Consider the following 18,994-nt stretch of genomic DNA (forward strand, 5'->3'; position numbering starts at 1 on the left):
TCCTGTATGTAGCTTGCTTTGTATATATTGGTTTGCATATTGTCTCCCACATTAGATTGAAAGCTCTTCAAGGGCAGGGGCTGTCTTTTGCCTATTTTTCATATCCATGGTGTTTAGTACAGTTTCCGGTGCATAGTAGATTTAGTAGAGATTGATTGATTAATTGTTTTTATTGAGAAGAAAACTAAGGTCCAGTGATGTGAATGACTTGTAAGTATTCATTCAGGTAGGAAATAGTAGAGCCAGTGCCCCAGACTTTACATTCAATGCCTCTTTCAGATACTATGTAGAAAAGAGACAGGTACTTTCTCTCATTTGCTCAATCTATTGTCTCATTCCTTGTTGATGTCTACTCCAAGCATACAAAGCCTTTCCCCTGCAGAATAGGTGGATTAGAACGATTTATTCCAATGGTCACAAAGATGGCTTATTCCTTAGTTAACCACCAAATCACCCAGAAAACAGTTTTTCTAAATTCAATCTAATAGCCTGGCATTAAGAGCTCAAATTCATCCTATAGGGGAAAATTAGTCTAACCCCATCAGTATAAAGTTCGTTATTATTGAGTTGCTTTAATCATGTCCAGCTCTTTGGTTTTCTTGGCAAAGAAAATAGAGTGATTTGCATTTTCCTTCTCCATCTTATTTCAATATAAAGAACTGAGGCAAATAAGGTTAAGTCACTTGCCTAGGATCACATAGTTAGTAGATGTCTGAGAACAAATTTGAATTCATGCAGATTAATTTTCCTGATTTCAAACCCATTGTTCTATCCCCTACAGTACAGCTGCCCCTAATATGAAAGATAGGCACTTAATTTAGCCCATTATCTATCTTCATTATTGTCATCACCATCACCATTATCATCACCATCATAATCATCATCGTCATCAAATATATATTGAACATACATGAACATTAATCAAAGACTAGAGATGCTCATTCATTTATTTTCCTCAATTAGATCATAAACTCCGGAGGGGTAGAACCATGTTTTATTTATTTTTGCATCTCTCTCAGTCCTGATCACACTGTACTATTCATAATAGGTGTTTAATAACTTATTTTTAAAAGTGCCCACGTGCTGTGTAGGTTATGAAGGCAATGTAGATTCATTTTTCAACTCTCTGAAAGTGTACAATTGAGAACAAAAATATTCATAAGCAGACACTGTGACGTGGATCTACATGAAACAGTATGATACCAGTCTAGCTAGTCCAAGCAGATTGAACTGCCAGCCTTGATTCTATGAGTAAGATTCTTGCTTCCTTCTAAGTGTGCAGTTTCTCTGAGTACCAGCAACCTTTTGAAGGGGGAAAGAGAGCCCCCACTTAACTTAGGGAAGCTGAGCCATTTGACAAATGGAAGTCATCTTATGTAGCAGGGCTGCTGGGCAATCTGGCAATGGGGACTCCCTAAGACAGAGATATGGGACTAGTTGTGAGATGAGAATTTTAGGGCCAATAACACAGAGACAAGAGCCAGAATTCACTTATGCCCCATGGAAAATTTTCAGCTGGCCTTTGGAGGATGGGGCTTTAAATTGGTTTTATAATTTGAAAATTGGGCTCTTCTCATAGAATGATTATTTTCTGCCAAGAAAAGCCATCAGTGACACAATGCAAATTGCTTCACCTCCATGGAACTGCTCCAAACTCAAGTATATTATTTTGCCAGAGATCAAAGTTTTCTTTCCTGTGACTTTTGGCTGGTTTGGTTGTCTTGTTACTAGCAGGATTCAGGGAAGAGAATGCTGGATCTGAAGGAAGGTCTGTGCTTAAATTCCAGTGCCGATACTTAGGAATGCTGTGATCCTGCATGAGTCACAGCTTCAGAGCGCCTCGGTTTCCTCAGCTTGGCTCTTCTTTCTTTAGTGATGAGTATTATTCTTCACCCCAGGAATGAGGAGAGTCAGATGGGAAAACCAATTTGTGTACTTAAGTTGTTTTCTTTCTTTCTTTTTTTCTTAACTGGCTGGAGTTGTATCAAAACTAATTATGTGTCTTAAAACTAGGTCTTTAGTCATTCCTGAGCTTGTCTTCTCTATAATGGGCATGACGATGATGACATCATATCTTGCAGAAAGAAGGGAGCAAAGAAAATAACACAGAGGGAAGAAGCCTGAGAGACTGAATAGAATCTTGGGATTTAAACTTGAAGGAATCTTTATATATCCTCATTTTAGATTATTAATTTCGTACTCAAAGATGTTAAATGTGTTTATGTTTAGAAGAACTGCACACATTTAACCTATTAGATTGTTTGCTATCTTGGGGAGAGAGGAGGAGTGAGAAAAGGGAGAAAAATTCAGAACACAACGTTTTGTAAAGGTGAATGTTGAAAACTGTCTTTAAAGGCATTTGAAAAAGTAAAATTTTAAAATGTTAAATGTTTTACATCAGATTAAATGGGTAGTATGAGTTAGATCTGGAATTAGTGTCCTTCTCGAAATTGCATTTCTCATTCTGCAACACCCGAATAGTTCTAAATATAACCTGAAAAACCATTTTTTTAGAGAGGAAAAAAACCACTGGAGAGACTGGGAGTCGAGAGATATATGTCTAAATCCTATATCAAGCTAGGATTTAGCTTGATAACTCTGTGTGTGACCCTATCCAAGTCCCTTCCCCTAATAACTTAGTCTCAGTTTTTACATCTTTAAAAGGGGGAATTATACTTTCACTACCTACCTCATGGAGTTGGAGACCTTAGTAAATGTTAAAACATTGTGTAAATTTGAGTTTCAAAGCAAAAATAAAGTTGCACTCCTGTGAAATGAGAGGCTGCTAAGATATGAAGATGTGGGTCCAGCTCAAGCCTGTAGGATGGGAAACAATCAAGAGAAAGTTGGAGGAGGGGAATAAAATTTATGTGTATGAGTGGAAAAGCATTTAGTAAGTGCTTACTATGTATAAAACAGCTAAATGGTACAGTAGATAGAGCTGTGGGCTTGAAGACTAATTTTTCTAAGTTCAGATCTGACCTTAGACACTAATTAGCTGTGTGATACTTAGAATTCTGTTTGCCTTAGTTTCTTCATCTGTAAAGTGAGCTGAGGAAGAAAAGGGAAAGCCACTTTGCCAAGAAAATCCCAAATATTGTCATGAAGAACTGAACAACAAAAATGTATAAAACCATGATAAATGTTGGGGATTCAAATAGAAAATCAAACAGAGAAAGAAGACACACAAGGTTTTAGCTATAAGTCAAATGAGAAAGTCTATGGTCCTTAGAGTATAGGGATAAAGGAGATGGTTTATATTTTCTGTAATGTTATTTATTTTTATGCTGTTGAACTATTTGACAGCACCATTTTCTATATTTTCAGTAGCTAAGGAAGTAGGGTCTGAATCAGAAGCAGTAGTCACAGAACATCCCCTTAAGGTTTGGTTCTCTAGGTGATGGATTTGTGCTAGAAGAAGAGTGAATGGTCTGGAGTAGTGGGGAAGTCTTACTATTCATGAAACTCTTGGATTGTTTTCTATCTGGGTCTGAAGGGTGGGGGAGGGAGTTTGACCCATTTGGTACATGCCAGTTCTGTTTCTCTTGCTGCTTTGGCTAAGCTGGCTTGCCTGCCCTGTGCTTGACAATTAGTTGGCAAGCTTTCCTGGATAATGGCTATAAGGACTGGGATGGAAGAAGAGCCATTTTTCTGCAGGTGCTGTTACTTTTAGGGTTCTGAGTTTGTCTATTTATTGATGGTAGTTGGTCTGTTAATGGGGCAGCTAGGTATTGCAGTGAATAGAGCCCCAAATCTGAAGTCAGGAAAACTCATCTTTCTAAATTCAAATCTGGCTTTAGACACTTCTTAAGCTCCCTCCACAAGTGACTCTGGGAAAGTCACTTAACTCTGTTTATCCCAATTACTTGTCTGTAAAATTAATTGGAGAAGAAAAAGACAAACTACTCCACTGTCTTTGCCAAGAAAACCCCAAATAGGGTCATAAAAAGTCAGAGATGACCAAAAAATGACTGACTTAAACTGGTCAGTGATTAGTAGAGGTGATTAGCTCTGTTTACAAGTTATTCAACTTGTTGATGGCTTCAGGGGCCAGAAAGAAAGCAGGACAAGTGGTTTGAGGTAGGGAGGATGGTTCCTGGAGTTCTAATAATGAGGTTTATTTTTATCACCTCCATTTCTTGTAATCCTTAGTTTTCTTCAGAATTCTTTTTTCACTGACCCTTTTCTAATCTCTTTCCCTTCTCTTCCCATTCTTAGTGTTTCTCTCTTTTGGTTTAATGAGACTGTCTGTATTGCATGTATTTTGCATTTGTTTATCTGCATATATGTTGTTCTCTCACTCCTCCGGTGGAATGTAAGGTCCTTGAGAGCATTTTTGGCTTTGCCTTTGTATTACAAGGGCCTAGTTCATGCTTGGCTTATAGTTAGCCTTTTAAAATACTTGTTGAATAGAACTTAGTTATAATAACAATTAGAATGACTGAAGGTCATAGAACTAGAAAGGTTTTCAGAGATTATCTATTCTAATCCCTTCATTTTACAAGTGAAGAAACTGATGCAGAGACATTGTGAGGGGACTCAGACTAAGCATCTAATTTCTTTGGAGTCCTTAAAATAAATGTCCAATGAGCCTAGATAGATGATTTCTCATTATGTGGCCTCTCCATCCCCAAATCCATCAGAGTCCAAAAACTCCTGGGATCTCTGGGTTTCTTGTGATTGATTGCATTGTGCTATTGAAGAATCAAGATTAAGGGATTTGGTTTGAAGAGAATATTCTTTTTTTTTTTAAGCTTTTTATTTTCAAAACATATACATAGATAGTTTTCAACATTCACCCTTGCAAAACATTGTATTCCCATTTTTCTCCTTCCTTTCCCCACCCCCTCCTTTAAACAGTAAATAATCCAATATATGTTAAATATGTGCAATTCTTCTATACATATTTCCACAATTATGCTGTACAAGAAAAATTACATCAAAAAGGAAAAAATGAGAAAGAAAACAAAATACAAGCAAACAACAACAAAAAAGTGAATATACTATGTTGTGATCCATACTTAGTCCCCACAGTCCTCTCTCTGGGTACAGATGGCTCTCTCCCTCAGAAGACCATTGGAACTGCCTGAATCTCTTTATTATTGAAATGAATCATGTCCATCAGAATTGATCGTCATATAATCTTGTTGTTGCTGTGTACAATGTTCTCTTGATAGAGAATATTTTTATTTTATTTTATTTTTATTATAACTTTTTTTGATAGAACATATGCCTGGGTATTTTTTTACAACATTATCCCTTGCACTCAACTTCTGTTCCAACTTTTCCCTTCCTTCCCTCCACCCCCTCCCCTAGATGGCAAGCAGTCTTATACATGTTAAATATGTTATAGTATATCCTAGATACAATATATGTGTGCAGAACTGAACAGTTCTCTTGTTGCACAAGGAGAATTGGATTCAGAAGGTAAAAATAACCTGGGAAGAAAAACAAAAATGCAAACAGTTTACACTCATTTCCCAGTGTTCTTTCTCTGGGTGTAGCTGCTTCTATCCATCATTGATCAACTGGAACTGAATTAAATCTTCTATTTGTTAAAGATATTCACTTCCACCAGAATACATCCTTATACAGTATTGTTGTTGAAGTATATAATGATCTCCTGGTTCTGTTCATTTCACTCAGCATCAGTTCATGTATGTCTTTCCAAGCCTCTCTGTATGATAGAGAATATTTTTAAGGGAATATTAGGGGCTGATGGACTTTAGTAGTTGTGAAAAACTTGTGAAAAGGGTGTTGTAGATATATGTGAAAGAAGAAGAAACCAATTCAGAAATAAAAATACTATCTAACATATTTGGTTGCATGCTGGAGGAGGTGCCTGTACCATTTATCAAATCAAAAAATTAGAATTGATATTTCTTAAGTGCACTTGTAGTTTAAATAAATCCTCTTCAGTCTCATTATTTTATTATTCATATGATGATGCTATTTTCCCCACCAAAAATTATGACTTTGTTTTGACACTCATTTTGAAATTTAAAATATATTTTATTTTTTCAAAGCAAACCTATTCTAGATGGCTATCATACATAGAAGAAATGGAGACTCTAATATTATACCTGTAGTGATAACAGGAGAATTAACAAGGATTGTTAATGAAAGTTTGTGAGATCATTGGATGAAAGCAGCATTTTGCATATATAGTAGGTTTAACATAAGATCTCAATGCTAGAAATGCAATATTTCCAGCCTTCTGTTCTTGAAAGCTTAAGAGAGGGAGTGTGTGTATATCTGTGTATAAAAACAATTGGATTTCACATTTATATAGTGCTTTAATGTTTTCAAGGTATTTTCCTTCCCAGCAGCCCTATGAGGCGGGAAGGTGGGTAATAGATGTGTATGTTGTGTAATCTGTCCTTTGGAGGAGGAAGTATATTCTACACTTTGCTCTGGGTTCCCTGTTCTATGCATAATTCTTTATTGTCTCACTCTCTGACCTTTGGTGAGCCATGCAACTTCTGTCTTTGTTTTCCCATGTGTAAAATGTAGGTGTTCATGCTTGCTAGTTAATAAAGCAGCTGGTGAGCCTCAGGTGCATGAAAAATACAATTATTGTCATTACTATTATTTGTTATTTCAAATCTACTTCTCTAAGTGTAGTCTCCAGAGGAGTTTATATACTCAGAGATCTCAAACCTAAAAGAGGGTCAGGATACAATTTTGGGAAAGGATGTTTCACACATACACATGCATATATAAAATTTTAAATTCAGTATCAACATGCTGGGGACTGGGGAAGAGATAATGATAATGACTTACTGTGCCCTTTTATGCCTCTGAAAGTTAGGCAATGTATGCTATTAATTTAAAGGTTTAGAATTAATGTGACTCATCCTAAATAGCCCAGGTAAATAGTTGTGGCAGCTGGGGCAAAAAGGCAGAGGTAACGACAGATTTTGTTTTGTTTTGTTTTGTTTTTTGGTGAGGTATAGGGAGATCCCAGGTTATTTTTAGGGGGAAAGGCTAACACTACATGAAAAGCACCTATCTGAAGAAAAGGGCTGGCCATGTGGTGTTGAAAAAGACCTGAGATATTATCGTTTGAACAACTGAAAGAAGACTGAAGCTAGTTGCTTAGCAACAATGCCCCCTCCCTTCTTAAATGTTGTCCTCTTAGGCTGCATTTTTTGTCCTATTCCTCTTCTCTGGTTTTTTTCTTCAAGATCATCCTCAATGTTGGAATCAATTTTTACCTGTTTGAAAGCTTTGGGCAGTGGGATGATCTGGGGCATGTGCCAGATAAGATGATTCTTTACACCAGCACCAAAGAAAGACATTCTAAGTATGACTAGGAACTACTTTTTCCCCTATTGCATGTACTGCCAGCACTCTCACTCTACTGAAAATTTTTTGGAGCTTCTGACCATTGGTGCCATTTTGAGGTCAGTTGACCATTGGTATTGTTACCAGGTTATCAGGTTTTAGGACCTGAGGGATTAAATGCTAAGGGCAAGTTGATAGTGTCTGGAAAACGCTAAATAAATTTGCATTAGATTAATATAGAGATTGTGTGGAATACAGAAGGTAATAGACTATGCCCTGATGAGACTACTTCTAGAAGGTTGTGTTCAATTCTGGGTTCCACTTTTTAGAAGGAAACATGATGACATATTGAAATATCTCCACAACAGAGTGGCTAGAATGTGAGGAGTTTTGAGATGAAGGATCATTTGAAGGAATTTGGAAATATTTAGACCAAAGAAATAACAACTTTGGAGGGAAGAACATAAGAGCTAAAAGCAAGTATTTGAAAATCATGTACAAGAATGAGCAGACTCTTTCCTCCTTAACACTACAGAGCAAGGAGCCATGAATAGAAGTTAAAGAGGTACATTTAAGCTCAATGCAAGTATCAACATCCTGACATTAGAGATGTCCAGAAGTATAGTGAGCTGCCTCAGTTAGTTGTAGGTTCCCTCTCAGTAGAAGACTTTAAGCCAAAGATGAGTGAGTACTTTGGCTTATTATGGAAGGAATTCCTATTTAATTTTGTGTTGTGCTAGACTTTTTAGATTTCTTCCTACTCAGAAATTCTGTGACATTGAATAGCAGAATAAAGGTAAAGAGATAATTGTCTTCAGGTGAGAGTGTCCAGCAAGCTTTCAAGAATAGTCTATAACTTTTATGGTATAGCAGATTAGGCTTGTATATGCAGTCATTCCCTGCCTGGCTATTCAGCCTCATGACGTACAAGGCTCTCAGTTGATTTCTGATTAGGCTTCTTTCTGATCAATATTTTCTGAAATCATCAATATTAAAAAAAAATCTAAGGAAATAGAGGATTCTGGGAAGAGATCAGAAAACTTTCAGTTCTCCATATTTCCTCCACCAAAAAAAAAGACAGAATACCATCTCAGAGGGAATAGAAAAGTGGAAATAAATAAAATTCAGGGTAAAGTAACTGTTCTCCTAAGACAACTTGGAAAGACTCCCAGTAAAGACTTAACTTCCAGGTTTAATCTGAGTGAAGTGTAAATACTTACAGGCCAACCCTTCAAAAGCAACAAACAATAAACTCTGGGAGCAGGTGGGGTTGGAAGATAACTGCAGCCTTAAGAAAAAGAAAATTATGAAAATAAAAATAAAAATGAGTATACAAAGGAGAGAGAACCCAATCAGAGGTAATAACTATGGGGATAAAGAAGAACTGTGTTCACATTCAGAGGAAGATAATGGTGCTAAAAAAAAATCCCACTCTCTTTTCAGTGGGAAATGTCAAATGGTCCCAAGCACAAAAGGAATTCTTGGAAGAACTCAAAAAAACATTAAAACTCAAATAAGAGAGATTGAGGAAAAATTAGAAAAACAAATAAGAGCAATCCAAGAAAATCAAGATAATTATGAAAAGAAAGTCAAATATCTTGAAATAGAGAATCAAAAACTTAAGGAAAAAAAATCTTTGAAAACTATAATTGGGCAAAGAGAAGTTAACGATGTTCTGAGACACCAAGAACTAATAAAAGACAAAATCAAAAGAATAAAATATAGAAAAGAATATACAATATCTCATTCTTAAAAATGATGGACCTTGGGAACAGATTCAGGAGAAATAATATAAAGATAATTGGGTTAATTAGAAATTATGATAAAATAATTTTGATACAATATTACAAGAATTTATCTATTATTAGATTACCCTGTCTAGAATAATGAGGCAAGACTGAGATAGAAAAAATATACCTATTATCACCTGAAAGAGATCGCACATGGAAATTTCACAGGAATATCATAGCCAAGTTTCAAATTTTCCAGGTTAAGGAGAAAATATTGGAAGCAATAAGGAAAAAAAAAACAATTAAAATGTCATGGAGCTACAATAAGGATTACACAGAATCTAGAAGCTACTATGTTGAAGGACCATAGATTTTGAAATACTATATTCTGAAGTAGAGCAAAAAAACTGGGGTTATATCCAAGGTATAGTATATCAAAGCTAAGTATAATCCTGAATTTTAAAAAAAATGGATATTTAACAAATTAAAAGACTTTTGGGGTTTTTGCTACAAAAACCCAAGAATTTAGGGAAAATTCAACATATAATATCCAGGAGAAATATAAAGTAAACATTAAAGACCAATTATAAGGGATTTAATAAGATCAAATTGCTTATGTCATATATTTGAAAATATTAGCAGTATTCTTACAATTCTCATCATTATTTGGGGAGTTAGAAAGAAAGGCTTGGCCTGAACTGAGTATTATTGGGGGTGATTCTAAAAAATAAAACTGTGTAAAGATAAATAAAAAAGTATAATTATACAAAGAAGGCATAAAAGGGAAAATTGATACAAAAGAAACTAGTGGGAAGAGGGCAGGTAGTACTGGAATTTTACCTTCATTTGGAATGGGTTAAAAAGGGAATAATCTATATCTGCATTTATATCTAAATCTATCCAAAAAGGGTATAAAGGTCTTCTAAATTTAGAAAGAAATGAGGACAAGGGACTAGTGTAGGGGGAGAGAATAAAAGAGGGACTTTTACAAGGATGGATAGGTTATGGAATAGGAGAGCAATTTAGTGTGTAGAAATAAAGCAGAGGCGTGAGGAAAGAAAGGGTAAGTAGCATAAGAAAGATAGTGGGGAAAAATAGGCAGGAGGAAAATAACAAGTAATTGTAGCTTAGAATGGGAATGGGACAAATTTACCCATAAAACAGAAATGGATAGCAGACTAAAAATTTGAATTCAACAATATGTTGCTTTCAGAAAACATAAGAATGAGAGATACACACAAAGATAAAATAAAGGTCAGGAGTAGAATTTATTATGTTAAAAATAGTAATCATGATCTCAAAGTTAAAGTTAAAATAGATTTAGTCAAAAGTGAAAATAGAGAAATTATACTATGTGTCAGCAATATTACTCAATATAGCTTTAGAACATTTAAAATATCTTGACAGTATAAAATATTTGAGCATATACTTGCCAAAAGAGATAGACACTAAATGAACATAAACCTAAAACACTTTTTATCCAAATAAAATTAGATAAAATCATTGATGTAATATTTATTTTTCATAGGTAGGTAAAGCCAATATAATTTTTAAATAATAATTTTACCTATCTAATCTATTTATTCACTATCATTCTAGTTAATTACTAAAATATTATCTTACTGAATTCAAAAAATAATAGCAAAATTTATTTGAAAGCATGTGTCAGAAACTTCAAAGAAATCAGGAAAAAAAAGATGTAAAGCAGAATCAGACTTTAAATTATATTAAGGAGAACATTTTGAAATGTAAAAAGGATAATTTCAATTATTTTGAATAAAAAATTTATTGTATAAATAAACCCTTAAAGCCAAGAATAGACGGAATGCAAAACTTTGGGGAAGAAAAAACTTTTATAGCTAATCTCTCAGATAGGATGTGATTGGATTGGTGTAAGAAATGATAAGCTAGTTGAGTTAGAAAAATATGAAAAGACTTGGACTGTGCTATCTACCGTCAGAGAAACATGACAAGTAGAAATAAACATAGTACATCATTAATATTTACATATAGATATCTATGTCTGGTCTGTCTATCTCTATCCATTTTTAATTGTAGAGCAGGGATGGGGAGACAAAAAAAATAAAGTAAAAAGTGTATAGCAGGGAGCAAAAGAAAACTTACAAAGAAGCAAAGAAAAGCTAGACAGCTTTGGAAATAATGTATAATAGTTATTATATAGGTTTTATTGAAATGGAAATTTATTGTTTTATGCTGATTTTTTCTTATATTCTGTATGTCCATGGCAATATTTTTCCCCCTTTCTCATTTTGTATTTTTGTTTTAATTTAAAAATTGTCAAAAAAAAACCTCTACAAAACTAACCCAACTCAAAAAAATAAGCTAGGGGAGCCTAACAGGGTATACAAATATTTTAGGAAACCGAGTTCTGGTGTCCAGTCTCTTCTTTTTTTTTGCCCATAGTTTTCTGAGCTCTGAGCAGAAGTCTTGTCCAGCTAATTGGGAAAATATATCTGAGATGCTACCATTTCATTTGTAGTATCTTGGGAGGGAAGAAGGGAGAGTGTAAGTATTGTGGGAGTTTTATCATTACATGCTAATGCCAAATGTCTGATATTGGTGCATTTATGCAAAAGGGTCCTCAAGGTGACCCAGGGTTGAATTCAGCATTTATGTAGCCTTTTGTTCCAAAATCAAAGAAAGATGGAACTAGGTTTCTATCACTGATTAGACATGAGTTATAGTCCCTGCCTTCTTCAGGCTTATGTTCTAAGTCATGGTTCCAAAGTGGGGTGTGTTCATCTAGGGAATACTAAGATGATCTTTTTAGATGCAGAAAGAAGCTATTTCCATTTATATATATTTTAAAAAGAAAAAAAAACATGAAGCTTTACATTTCTATGTAATATTTAGATTGACACAACAACTCATATACTAGAAAGTCATATGTTACTTATGATGTGTAAGGGGAAAGTAGGAATTCTGCAACTCAGCAGAGTTGACAGTGAAACCTTGTTTGTTTTAAGAATATTACAATGTATTACATGTTACAATAGTTTACATGTCCCCAGTTAAATGGATTTACAGATTATATTATTAGTTTTCAACTAAACTGACTCTCGCAAAATAAACAAATAGCTTAAAAAGATTCCTACAAAGCTAAACCACAAATTGAGTAGTACTAACAATGGAACACAAACAAAGAATAAAAAAAAATGGCTGAACTGACAACCAGTCTGCTGCTGGTACAAACTCTTAATCAGCCACCATTACTAGGTAAAATGATGATAATCAAATCTAATTTGACAAGAAGTTGGCAAAAATTGAAATTATCAAGGTTATATGAAATAAGTATTTATATTTACTATCACTAATGATGAACCTTGCTCTAAATATATAATGTGCTTTGAGATAGTAGCTAATGATAACATGGCACCATTATGATTTGTAAGAGATTTAAGAATTAATTTTTTGTTGCTCAAAGTGTTGTCACTTGTGCAGATATACAAGTCTGAAAACTTAATCCACTTAGAAGCAGACTCTTCTAACCTTTTTAATCTTGCAAGCAAAGACTTTTAGTGAATTCAGAATTTATTTATTAAATATATGGAAATGCAATACCTTCCAATTAATTTGTAAGAATAGCTGATTGATATCATGCAAAATGGAAATTTACTAGCTGAATTTCAATATAAACCTTTGTATAATTGGTAGGTTGAGGTGAAAAATGAGTACCACAATTTAGTCAAGACAGCCAAGAGATTTTTGTCTAGATTTATATATTTTTGTAAGTTATCATTTTTCAGCTATTCTGTACATTAAAACTAAGAATCAAAGTAGATTGAATTTAAACCCACATGTTTATATTGCTGTATCACAAAGTATTAAATCAAGATTTTAAAAATTAAATTCATTTAATCACATTGCTCTCATTAATTTTTTAAAATAAATATTTCCACATTAGCACATGGATAACAGCATTTCTGATTTAAATAAAATCAGAGAGTATGAGTATATATCTGTATATTTTTCATATAATTGGATTGTAAGTTCCTTGAGGGCAGGGACTATTTTTAAACTCTTTTTTGTCTCCTTAGCAGTTGGAATGAAAATTGACTTAAATCTGGGCTCTGATACTTTTTAGCTATGTTATAGGAAAGTCACTTAAGGTTTACTTTTAGTGAAAGCTAAAAGATTATAATATTTATATAATTACATAATTATATAACTATATAATAGTTGTTGTTTAGTTATTTTTTTCCAGTTATGTCTGACTCTCTGTCATCCCATTTGGGATTTTCTTGGCAGAGATACTGCAATGGTTTGCCATTTTCTTCTCCAGTTCATTTTATAGATGAGGAAACCGAGGCAAACACTGTGAAGTGCCTTGCTCAGGATTACACAGCTAACAAGAGTGAGGCCAGATTTGAACTCAGGAAAATGAATTTAAAGAGATGCAGCACTGTATCTGCTGTCCTACCTAGCCACCACAATCAATAGTTCTATTGATAAATGAAGTAAAAATTTAAAATATTGTTTCTTTTATCTTGATCTCATCCTTTTTCTTTGGTATTCATTCAGTGGCACATATATATCATTTATAAATAAACAAATTTGGGGACAATACTCATAAAATGTTTTTTAACCAGTAGGGCATGTAAAAATTTTTTTTTTATTAGAGCAATTATTATTGCTATTCTAAATTAAGGAGTATTGACCTAATCAGAGCCATCAAGAATAAAGGAAGGTGTAAATTGGAGTTATAGCAGAATGGAGTTGAAGGATGTACTTCAATTTAGTAACAAGAAACTAAAATATTTTGCTATAAAGTTGTGATCCTATATATAAAATGAAAACTGGATATGAACCATGATAAGGAGCAGTGCAAATTCATTCATTCAGTGAGGAAAGGTGGCTGAATGATCATATAGAATCTGAAGAGCTGTGAATTCTAAATTTGATTCTACCACTAGTCTGCTGTTAAAGGTTCATTCATTCAAATTCAATAGATATTAATTAAATGCCTACAATGTTCAGAAGATTGTTCTAGGTGTTCTACTCATATTTATCACATCTAAAATACCTAGACAAAACTAAGCCTTATTCCTATTTAATATTTAGATTTGGCATCCTCATATGTTCTTCACTCAGTCATGTATCACATGAGCTATTCTGAGGGAGGGGTGGTAATCCCAAAACTTGAAGAATTGATGGTGATAGCCTCACTTATTTATTTATTTTTGCTTTAAACATATTACAATTTACACGTGCCCAGTATATGGATTTACAAATTATATTATTAAACAAAACTAGCTTCATTAAAATAAACAAATGGCTGGAAAAAGATTCTTCTAAAGTTAAACCACAAATTATATTGATTAAAATACAAACAAATAAGAAAAATGGTGCAGTTGATATTTTTGATAGCTACTAAGATTGGATACCAGCACTATAGGTGTAGGGTAAAGAATACTTTGGATATCATCCCTTAGATAAGATACATAGAACTATTAGGTATATAACAAAATGCAATGTGAGGACTGAGTGAAGAGAGCCTTCTTGGTGGGATTTGAAAAAAAGATTACAGAAGCTGATATTATAATGGACTTAAAAGGATGGTAAGAATTCAACAAGAATGAAGGAAAGAGAAGGCATTATAGCACAATATAAGTGAATGTATGGAGGCCAAAAAAAGCAGGAAAGGGTACACACAGAGTCATACATTTTGGTTAGAAATAGGACAATTGGAAAGGAGTAACATAAGTAGGCTGGTCTCAGATGATCTCTCAGTTTGAAATGAACTTACAAGATTTAGTGATGAGAAGTAAAGTTTCCCTCCAATTTGCACATAAATAGACTCCACGATGCATGCATTCTTATGTTATTCATTACGTCTCACATGAAAAAGTGGCCTTCTCCTTGCCAAGGCAAATCTTTCTATATGCATAACCCATCTTTTCCAGCAGATTGTCCTCTATATCACTGCCATATACTCACTAATCTTCAGTCTCTCCATATTCACTGCCTCATTTGCTCCTGTCTACTGACATGCTGATGTCTCCTCCATCCTCAAAAACCCCTTATCCATTCTAGCTATTTGTCCCATCTCTCTCCTCTCATTTGTGGTAAACTCCTTGACAAGGGCACCTACAATAACAAGTGCCTTTATTTCTTTTCTTCCCATTCTTTTTTTAACTTCTAGCTTTTGATTTTATCATTCAAATGAAACTGCCCTTTCCAAAGTTACTAACAATCCTTTAATTATCAAATCTAATGACCTTTTTCTCAGTCCTCATCCTTCTGGCCTTTTCTGATGCCTTTTACACTGTCAATGACTTCTTTCTCCTTGTTTCTTCTCTCCTATTCTTCTACTTATTTGGCCACTTTTCTTCTGTCTCCTTTGGTAAACATCTAGGTGCTTTAGGAAAATCACTTAGCTCAATGGCAGACAGGTTGGAGAGAGAGACTTATGGCAGAGAAACCAAACAACAAGCTATTGCAATAATCTAGGGATGAAAGAATGAGGGTTTGCATCAGGATGGTGGCAGTATTTGAGAAAAGAAGAACACATTCAAGAAATGCTGCAAAGATGAAATAAACAGTCCTTGGCAACAGATTGGAATGGTGTGGTAAGATGAGGAGTTGAGGAAAACACCTAGGTTGTAAACTTGAAGGATGAGAGTAGTACCTTCAACAGTAATAAGGAAGTTGGAAGGAGGGAGAGTTTTGGGGAAAAGATAACGAGTTCATTTTTGGACACATTGAGTTTAAGATGTCTATGGAACATCCAATTTGAGATGTCTAATAGGCAGCTGGAGATGTCAAGCAGCTGGGGGTCAACATAGAAGTTAGGGCTGGATAAGTAGATTTGAGAATTATCAGCATAGAGATGATAACTGAATTCAGTTAGTGAGATCACCAAGTGAAACAGTATAGAGTCAGAACAGAAAAGAGCCTAGGACAGGATCCCATGATTAGTAAACATGACTTGGCCAGACCATGATATTCCTCTGCTCAACAGACTTCTGTAGCTCTTTATCACTTCTGGAATCAAATATAAAATCCTCTCTTTGTCATTCAAAGCTCCCTCTCTTCTTTCCTTTCCAGTCTTATCCCTTATTCTTGTGCAGTGATACTGGTCTCTTTACTGTTCCTCAAATACTACATCTCTTGAATCTGGGTATTTGCATTGGTCATTCCCCATTCCTAGAATTCTCTTTCTCCTTATCTCCATCTGCAACCTTCCATGGCTTCTAAATTACCACCTCGTACAACTCATTTTCTTTCTGCACATTATTTCTTACTATTCCTCTAACTAGCATGTCTGTACATAGTTGTTTTCATGATGTCTTCTCTTTTAGACTGTGAAGTCCTGAAAGCAGGAATAATCTTTTTCTTTCTTTGTATCCTCAATGCTTAGCATAGTACCTAGACCATAATAGAATGCTTAATAATGTTTATTGACTTGCTTATTGCCTTCAAAAAATCCAAAAATTTTGACACACATCTAGGTCCTGTGTAGTAGAAATAATTGATCTCTTCAGGTTGTGATATGTATTTGAATTTGCACTGTTTGAATTTATAATTATGTAAAATGTGGTAATTGTTTCCAGACTAATGGAAATATGCAGTGCAAGTTCAAATAATGGGACAACTTTGGTGATTCATTATTTGCAGTAATCTTATCCTAGTTGTATTGATGGAAAGACCCAAAACCTAGTTTAAGCCTCTCCTTTCACCATGGAGAAATTAGACACAGCAACTAAAGAGTTTTGCCTAAAATCATTCAAGTAATTATTAGTATCTAAGTCTCTTAATTCTCAATTCAGTGTTTCTTCCATTACTTCAAACTCAGGTGTCCCCAGCTACCAAAATTCTTTGCGTGCTTCCTTGAGGTTCTCCATTTTGTATAATTAAAAGAATTCTTGAGACCTGATACTCCAGAATTCTTTCCACATTCCTTTTCTTCTTTCTTAATAACTTACTTATTTCCCCAATTTCCTTCTGCAGGTTCCAACTATGGGAGCCCTCGTTCAGCTCATGCCAACATGAATGCCAATGCTGCGGCAGGGCTTGCTCCGGAGCACATCCCCACTCCAGGAGCAGCGCTCTCATGGCAAGCTGCTATCGATGCTGCCCGGCAAGCCAAGCTGATGGGCAGTGCTGGCAATGCTACCATCTCCACCGCCAGCTCTACTCAGAGGAAACGGCAGCAATATGGGAAGCAGAAGAAGCAAGGGAGCACAACAACCACTCGTCCGCCCCGTGCATTGCTGTGCCTGACCCTGAAAAACCCCATCCGGAGAGCATGCATAAGCATTGTTGAATGGAAATATCCTTTTTGTTCTGGTCTGAGCAATATGTTTGGGGTCTCTTTCTGCTATCAGTGTTTATTTTGGGACAGCAGTGGGTCAAGGAGCATGGGTTTTGGAGTTTTCTGATTTAAGAACTAATTCTACCTCCAGTGTCTTCCATCTATGAGTCTAGGCAAGTTACCTAACCTTGGACTCAGTTTCTTAATCTGTAAAAATAGGGGGAGGAGAGATTGTACTATGTGATGTGTAAAGTCCCTTCTAATCTGGGGGTTAGATTCATTACTTCTGATAGGACTAGCCCTCAGAACCCATAACTAAGCAGGATCTGTAGGCAACTTTCAGAGATAGGAAATAATAACTTTTAGTGCATTATATAATATTTTATAGATTACAAAACATTTCCTTCCTATTCAATACAGAATAGTATAAGGGAAAAGAGTACTGGATTTGAGGTCAAAGTACTTGAGGTAAGATCCTAGCTCTGTTCTTTACTATATATGTGATCTTGGTCATAACCTTGCTAAGCCTTATCTATAAAATGAGAGTACTGACCTGGATAACCTCTGATGACCCTCTCCCATCTCAATCCTATAAACTCTGTAAAGTTGATAATATATACAGGTACTGTTTCCATTTTATAGAAGTGGAAATAGTCTAAGAGGAACAAGGTATCCTCAAATCAGTAGTCAAGTCTTGATCTGTGACTTCAAGTCTATTCTGCCTTACATTATGTAGTTCTGTAAAACTAATTCTTCTCTATGACCCCTAGATGGGCTGGTTATGTATCTTCTGTTTGCCTTCCTCTTTCCTGTTTTTTTTTTTTTAATTCTTAATAAATCTGGGAGTGATTTCATGATCCAGTCTTTCTGGTATTAGAGAGAATGTCAGCCTAGAAAAAGGTATCACCTCTTAGTTCAGGGTCTCGAGGCTCTATTATGAGAAACCATAAGTTCCTGAAATGCTGCTTAATAGAAAGCTAATGAGTACGCACTTGAAGGCATTTGGGAGAAAGGGATGGTGCCTCCTGTGACATTCTAAATCATTGATATAGAGGATGAATGGGAGGTGCCTCCTGTGACATTCTAAATCATTGATATAGAGGATGAATGGGAGGATTCTCCTCATTTAAGTACTCCTACCAATAATAACATTAGATAGCATTTATTAATTCTTTAAGATTTGCAGAGTACTTTGCAAATATGATCTCTTTTTTTTCTTCATAGCAACACTGGGAGACAGGTGCTGTTATCACCCCATTTTATAGCCCCCTATCCAGGAGCATGCTAGAGCCAGCATGTAGTGGCTCATTTAACCAACTGTTAAATTTTTAGTGTGGGTATCTACACCTTGAAAATAACAACTGATACAAATCAGGATTTGATTTTTTTATTTTATTGCTTATCTAGAAATTGATGGAGAAGATGTTAATAATGTAGATGAAACTGAACAATATGTCCTGATTTGTGGAAAGCTGGTTATTAAATATTTACCAACATACCCTTATTTCTGATAGTGTTTCTTGAAAATTCTTCATCATAACCTCTAATTTTAGAGCTCTCCTTTTAAGGAAGTTAACACTGGCAGAAAAATTTATGGAAAGAATACCATATTTGGGCTCAGAGGACTGAAGTAAAATCCTGATCCTGCTATATGCTAGCTATGTGATCTTAGGGAATTTTTTCCCCCATCTCTGGGCCTTGC

The 18,994-nt window shown here is 34.9% G+C and overlaps 1 protein-coding gene across 1 annotated transcript in view; it reads left to right on the plus strand.

Moving 5' to 3' along the window:
- The window catches only part of CACNA1C (calcium voltage-gated channel subunit alpha1 C), an 808,853-nt gene that overhangs the window by 67,789 nt on the left and 722,070 nt on the right, over positions 1-18,994 (plus strand). The window contains exon 2 of the mRNA XM_052001637.1: positions 16,989-17,312. Coding sequence (XP_051857597.1) covers positions 16,989-17,312 — 324 coding nt within the window. The remainder of the gene's footprint in view (positions 1-16,988; positions 17,313-18,994) is intronic.

The sequence above is a fragment of the Antechinus flavipes genome, chromosome 5, assembly GCF_016432865.1.
Source record: "Antechinus flavipes isolate AdamAnt ecotype Samford, QLD, Australia chromosome 5, AdamAnt_v2, whole genome shotgun sequence".
Classification (NCBI taxonomy): Eukaryota; Metazoa; Chordata; class Mammalia; order Dasyuromorphia; family Dasyuridae; genus Antechinus; species Antechinus flavipes.